Below are 7219 nucleotides of genomic sequence, written 5' to 3' on the forward strand. Positions count from 1 at the left end.
TATTTTATTTTATTTTATTTTATTTTTATTTTTTTTTATTTTTTTTATTTTATTTTATTTACGTATTTTTTTAGATAGTAAGTTACATTTTCATAAGAAAATAATAAACGCTTTTAATCAAAGAAAAGTAGCCAAAACTTGATAAAATGAAAAAATTTCATTTCATTTTTACATTCTCGCCACCGTATGCATTGCGTGTGTATTTGTCAATTTGTTCCACTTTGTTTTGCTTTAACTGCAACTGTATTAAAAGATGTTATGTCTTTTTATTCTAAAAACAAAATTGAAGATTCGGACTCGTTGCCTTAGAAATATCTCGATTTTTGGCCACAGAAATCTGGTTACCGTAGGTATTACTACTTAAGTAATTCCGTATGGAATGAAGGAAATAATTTTGTTTTCGGCTTAAAGGAAAACTAAACAATCTATAACAGCGAGCGTGAATTTCAAAATAAATCAGTACAAACTCACTAAGCTCAGAATGGCTTTATATTATACAATAACATACATATTTATATCTAAAATGCGCCCGTTGCGCGAGTACATACTTTGCACTAAATTAGACATTAAAATTGTCGAGTATCCATTAATCAAAACAAACTGCAAATTACCGTAGCACGAAAATTTATGAGCGATTTATATAATGGTACTCATGGACGTACATACATATGGCGACCGGGGTAAGTAAAAAGTAAGATGTGTACTCTGTCGCTCGGCGATATGTCGGTTCGATGCTTATCGACGAAATATGTATCTAAATCCGAAAAGTTTATTTAAATAATAGAAGTCGCTCCGTGCACACCGACAATAGCAAAGCTTTGAGTGTGCTTCAACCATGAAAAATCTCCTCATAAAAACTCATCTCATCGAAAGCGCAGTTACGCTGTAAGTCCCTACATTGGTTTGTTGACATCACGACGCACACCCCAAATTATAGCAGAAGCTTGGCCAAACATTTAACTGAAATGTGAGTTTCAAATATTTTTTTATACACACACATTTGTATATACTTATATGTATATTAACATAACTCTCAATTCCCATAGGGATTTTCATACCAATTTTTTCGAAAAATATGCCACCAACGAACGACCCAATGGCCTAATAATAATTTATAGCATATTTACTTTATATAATTTTTCATAATAACCCAATTTAATTTTTGTTTAGTCGTCTGCATTCCATGCATGCTACACCATTTTATCCAAGCTACATAGATGGTACCCACTCGAACTTAATGTATTTGAGTTTAGCCCTTTTGAACTGGCTTTTGTCGCATTATTAGCATGTCTGTACATGTGTATATGTGAATGTATTGTTTGATTGATAGCGTAATTCGTTGGTTGGTTACGCAGAGTAATTTGTGATATACCTATGTAAACATATACAATTACATTTGTAGGTATTTTTGCATATAGTACGCGGTGACATCGTATGTAATACTTAATAATTCCCTCTTTAGTGGTCACCTATTTCGTGATTGAACGTGATACTCATTGGCCGTATGGTAAACCAAATTTACTTCTGGACATTAGTGCTATGAACTCGAACTTCGACTTACATAATTTTAATTAAATTATATCGTCACCTGAAATGCAAAAATACGTAACAAACATCGTCGCTGAAACACAAAAAGTCGTAACTAATAAAAAATTCCAAAATTCAGTTTTTGATTGATATAATGAATTACAACTCCCACATCATTTTGTGAGAAAAAAAATTTTTAGTCAGGACTTTTGCCCACTACGTTGTTGTTACGTCCTTTTGCATTTCAGGTGACGATATGTAAAGAACGGGAAAATATCCACAGGGAACTACTTATGTGAATAAATGTGACAACGAATAAGGCTTAAATATTCGTACGATATAGAAAATTATGGATAATAATAGAGAATGACATGAATTTCGAAAAAAAGATCGAAAACTGTAGCGCAAATAAGAGTAATAAAACTGTCGATAAATACCTTAGTATCAACTCAAATTGAATAAAAAACTCAACACCGTCGATGAAGGAGTAGCATTGAGACTATGGAGCACAATTTGCATACCTCCCAGCCAGGTAATCTGCTCCAATTCGCCCCAATGCGTGTTATAGAAATTATAGAGATCAATTGCTGTTAACTTCAAAAGTTTTAATAAATTTAAAAACGTTTGGACTTTCATCATTTAAAAACTATAAGTAAAATTGTGGCCATCAAAACTCAGTTCTAAAGCTAAAAATTAATATTCTCGTATTAGATTAAAATTTAAAATTTAAATTTAATTTAAATTAAATTGAGCCCACTTTTTAAGTTACAAAAAAAAAAGATGTCCACTTTTAAATTACTGGTTTTATTAACCAAAAAAAAAATCGCTTTTCAAATGTCCGTAAAATTATATTCAGTTTTTTAATATCCATAAAATTATGTCCAGATTTAAAATAAAGGAGAGTTTTTAAAAGGTTTTAAGATAGCTCAAAATGCGGGTCCAGTTTCTAATGGACAAAATTGTATAGATACATACGATTATGTGCAGTTTTAAAATAACTGATAATTTTTAAATTACCAAAAAATTGGATACAGTTCTTAAATGACCAATTTCACATGACCAACAATTTTTAAGTTACCAGAAATCTGTGTATAATTTTTAAATGGCCAAAAATTGATGTCCAGGTTTCACATGACCGAACAAAAATATTTCTGTCTGGTTTTTTGAAACTTAAAGAAGTTTCTAGTTTTGAAATTATCAAAAATGTATTGCATTTTTTAAATATCGAAAAATTTATGTCTAATGTTCTATGACTAAAAATGTAGGCTCGATTTTTCAATAACCAAACTACACGTATAATTTTTAAGTACTGATAAAATGTATGTTTCCTTTTCAAATAATAATAAAAAAATATTAAACAAATAAAAAATAACCTTCCAATTAAATTTAGACTCATTGAAGTCTGGCATATTGCTTTTCTAAAGCTGCTAATCACAGAAGTAGTCACTCATAGATTTTCCCCATACATTAAGTTGTAACTAACGCACGTACATTAAGGTGGTCCAGTTTTTTTTTTTTAGCCAACCCAGTACTGAAGAATATCGAAAATATAGAAACTCGTTTTATTTTATTTTAAAATCGGTTAACATTTAACCATATGATAACCAATGATTTGAAACTGTAAAATGTAAACTGAAGCTGTAACTTTTAAGCGATTTGGTTAATTTTTCTTCGAAATGGAAGCTAATACAATTTAGAAGAGACTGCCCACTTTTCGAAGTGTTATTTTGTATATAAAATTTTTTAGTGCAAAGGACAAAGAAGCAGAAATTGTGAATAAAATCGATTTTACTGTTCCTTTTAATGAATGTTGCATAATAAAAACTAGCTGAAAACAAAAAATGCCCAAGAAAAATTTGAAATGTTATAAAGAAAAATTCTCTAATATTATCTTTTTTTTTAATTCTTAGAAAAATTTGCAATTTTGTAGCCTATTAAATTTTAGTACAATAAAGTGCATATTTCAACTGGTTAAAAAACGCGTTGATTTTTTAATATTTTTATGGCAGCTACGGTGCTAGACATTTCCTTCTTCTTTTTTCTTAAATTTTTCAGTTTCAAACCACTGTCCGCGGTTAAATATTAACCCATTCTAAAATAAAAAATCGGGTCTTCCTACTTATTTTCCATTTTCTATACCTGTGNATGGGAATTTTTAATTTTAATAAAATAAGTCAACTCTCTAAACTTATTAGTGCCTGCACACAATCACAATTATTTAACTAATCTTATATGACTTAAAATCCAAGAGCTGATGTGAATAAATAATACTTAGTAAGTGCACGCTACTGTGGCATATACATATTTGCATATTTGCATGACAACACGAAATCTCCGCTGAAGTTATTCCAACGAATTGTCGTCTTTTGACAGCCAAAAAACCAAAAAAAAAAAAAAACAAATAAGTACTTGGAAATCTATGTGCCACCTTGCTTTCGCTGCTGCGGTGATTTTGGTTTTTTATTTCGTTTCTGCCAAAAGTGACTGCCAGTGACACTGCCAATGTACAAATGTCCATCAAAAAGGTTTGTGCCGTAATGAAAACACGTCCAGCAATAAAATAAATAAGTAAAACAAGGCGAAATTCACCTTTGCCGGGTTAAGTGATCGCGTGACACAAATTACATCCGCAATATAGTCACATTTACACATGCATACATACAAACACTTCTCGGTGTTATACACGTGCTCGCATGGAAGTGACGGAAAAACTATTTTACCATTTTGTACAAGGATGTGCCGCGACACCGAAACATCATTCAAAGTGAAAAGAGATTTCTGAGTTGCTGTGACACGACACGATATACTTAGTATATATGTACATACATATGCATATACTATGTATGTAAGTATTTATGTAGTAAACTTTCAGTGGCACGTGTTCGCAAATTATCTTAGAATTCGGTATCTAGATAAACCAAAATTATAATAAAAACTTAACATTAACTAAGGGAAGTTATCTTTGTGGGACCGGGATCAGTTATCGATTTCCTGTGTTACATTGTTATAGAAATTCAACGTGTCATAGGAAAGAAAATTGCTACGGTTTTTATGGATTCAAAATCACCTTATGGGTCAAACATAGGAAAGAAGATACTAATAATGCCAAAGAAAACGTCGATGCAATTCTAAAGAAAAATAAATAAAAACCATTGGGACTATATCGATGGCTGAGTGGAAGATCGACCTATCTCGGCAGCCAATTCGAAAACGCCCTATCTCAGAAAATTTTTGAACAACGCTCTATCTCAGAAAACTTTTCAAGAACGCCCTACCTCAGAATTTGATTGAGAAACGTCAGTAGAAGATGCGCGAGAAACGATGTGACAGAAGGGTTAAATTATAAAATAAAGAATGAAATCATAAAATAGTGCTTGTACCGTGAATTAAATTACACTGTCAGAAAAATCTCCAGTTTTGTAATGACGAAAAACGCCGCAAGACGTAAATTTCTAAACTATATATTGTCTTTCTAGCTCATGTCGTTTTCCCAAGATGTTTTCATTTTTATGGAAAAAAATAAAAATTTTTGAAGGGAAAAAATAACAGATTTTTTCTTTTTTTTCATTTCTTTCAAAGACTTTGATTCTACAAAAAAAACAAGCGCCAAAAGTAGAAAATCGTTGGATAAATAAATAACAAGGTATAGAATGGTCAAATGAAAACGCAAGAAAAAATTTTTTGTATGAAATATGAGCAGGAAAAAATGTTACTCATACGCTATGTACGTGTATGTTACTTTTTTCGTTGTGAAATTCTGATTTTTTTTTTTCATTCACAATATAAACTTGAAATGACAATTTCTTTGGAAAATGCCGGTATAAATTCATTAAACTTATTGACTTTTAGACATGAAAAATGTTAAGCTGACCTCTGGAAATATTTGAAGTAAGGATATTTCACAAAAATGCTATTTAATTCAAGTGTTTTCCCTAGTGTGTTTGCATAACAGTTAAAATAAGCGTGCCAAGAATGCGAATAAAATAATTTGGAACTTCCACGGAATTAAATTTTCCTCCGAATTCGCACCGAGTATGGTTTGCGAAGAAAATGATTTCAACAGAAATCAATTAAATATTTCAATTCTTAACTGTTATTGAATATTCGCACATTCAGCTGTATGAACTCATTAAATATGTAAGTACATACTTGTAGATAGTACAGTATCAAAAAAAAAAAACAAAAATAACTATGCATATGTATACATTTTAATAAATATACTTACGCTGCATCGACTGAGGCGATTTTCTTCATTGGCTCTTGCACGATCAGCGCTAAATTGAATGCCAGCCAGAGGGTGATGAGCCGTGCGCGCGGTAACAGCATAACTGTTGTGCACTTATCCCACACTGATATGCTGCCACAGCCACTACCACTACCACTGCTCCTGCTGCTGCTGCTGCTCCTGCTGCTGACACCGTTTGCACTGCCGCCGCTAAAGGCCATATTGATGATTTACAGCCTCTATATTTACCAATACAGCCAATAATGTGGTTGCGCGAGGGGCCAATATATGCTTTATTTTAATAAATTTAACGATGACGAGGCAATGTTGCTGTCGCTGATGCCAGAGGGGCGCATTTACAATTCACAGCATTTTGCATACATACATACATACATACACGTACATAGCTGTGCGAAGTGAATAGCTGGATGAATATTGCGATTGGCTTTTGTTATTGTTTATTGGTTATTGCTGGTGGCGTAGGCGTGGGCGTTGGTTGGTTGCTTGATTGGGGTTGCCTGCTTGATTCGTTTATACAACTTCTGTTATTAATATTTTGTCCGCTTTACGTGTGTTGCTGCCGTCTTTTGTTCCAAAGCGTCAGTTGAGCATATATGGACTTTAGTAGTAGTTGATGACGTTATTTGAGTCTTTTTTTTTTAGGTTGCTTTTGTGTTAGAGCCTTCTATTAATATTGTTTTCTTGTCGAAGCTGCGCTGGCATTTCCTAGCATTCTAGCCACTGATGAAATTACATTCAGTAGGTTTATTTTTAGCATTAGGACATAGCACACTTGGAGCCTCTGTAAATTGTATACCACAATTTTCGCTAGAATTCAATTCAGGGCATCCAATTTTTTTTTTTTTTTTTTTTTTTGTAAGAAAGATTAGCTAATCTATAGTTGGTGAGAATAGCAGTTGTGTTTTTAACTTCTTTTCGCTGCTTCTCAGGATTTGGTGTCGTTGCGAATTCCTCACGTTTTTTATTTATACTTTAATGGCAGGATAACTGATTGGTTTGTTTAAATAGTTCATGCGGTGCAGGTACTAACTAACTCTGCGCTCTACACTACATACAGATCTTGAGCCCAGTTGTATGGACTTTGAGTTAGCTTCAGCTAGACTGACTCTGCTTGATTAGTCTGAAATAATTCGTTTGCAAGCATTTGCACTTCATTTGTATTCGACGACTTTCTTAATTTTCTCTATATATCTCCTTCTAACCGTTTTTTTATTTCTTTTCCCTTTCTTTGGTTGCTAGGTGTGTGCTTCGGGACCTCTTATTTCCACCATCATTTTCACTGTGCTTCATCTATGCAGCCCCTATCACAGCAGGTCGTAGTGTTGCGTGCGTCTGCCGCTAGTTACAACAAGTATAAATGAGCAAAAATTTAAATAAAAACAAACAAAAAAACACTTATAAAACTTAAACGCAGTGTAATTTCAGATTTTCTATCAAAAGTCGTTG

General features: G+C 32.5%; 1 protein-coding gene across 1 annotated transcript in view; it reads right to left on the reverse strand.

Annotated features, from left to right (window-relative positions):
• The window catches only part of LOC108372769 (gamma-aminobutyric acid receptor subunit beta-like), a 19047-nt gene extending 11853 nt beyond the window's left edge, over positions 1–7194 (reverse strand). Inside the window, exon 1 of the mRNA XM_017628534.1 lies at positions 5753–7194. Coding sequence (XP_017484023.1) covers positions 5753–5973 — 221 coding nt within the window. The 5' untranslated portion in view covers positions 5974–7194. The remainder of the gene's footprint in view (positions 1–5752) is intronic.
• Positions 7195–7219: the final 25 nt, after the last annotated feature.

This window comes from Rhagoletis zephyria, unplaced genomic scaffold (assembly GCF_001687245.7).
Source record: "Rhagoletis zephyria isolate East Lansing unplaced genomic scaffold, Rhagoletis_zephyria_1.1 Rzeph_scaffold_06014, whole genome shotgun sequence".
In the NCBI taxonomy this organism is placed as follows: domain Eukaryota; kingdom Metazoa; phylum Arthropoda; class Insecta; order Diptera; family Tephritidae; genus Rhagoletis; species Rhagoletis zephyria.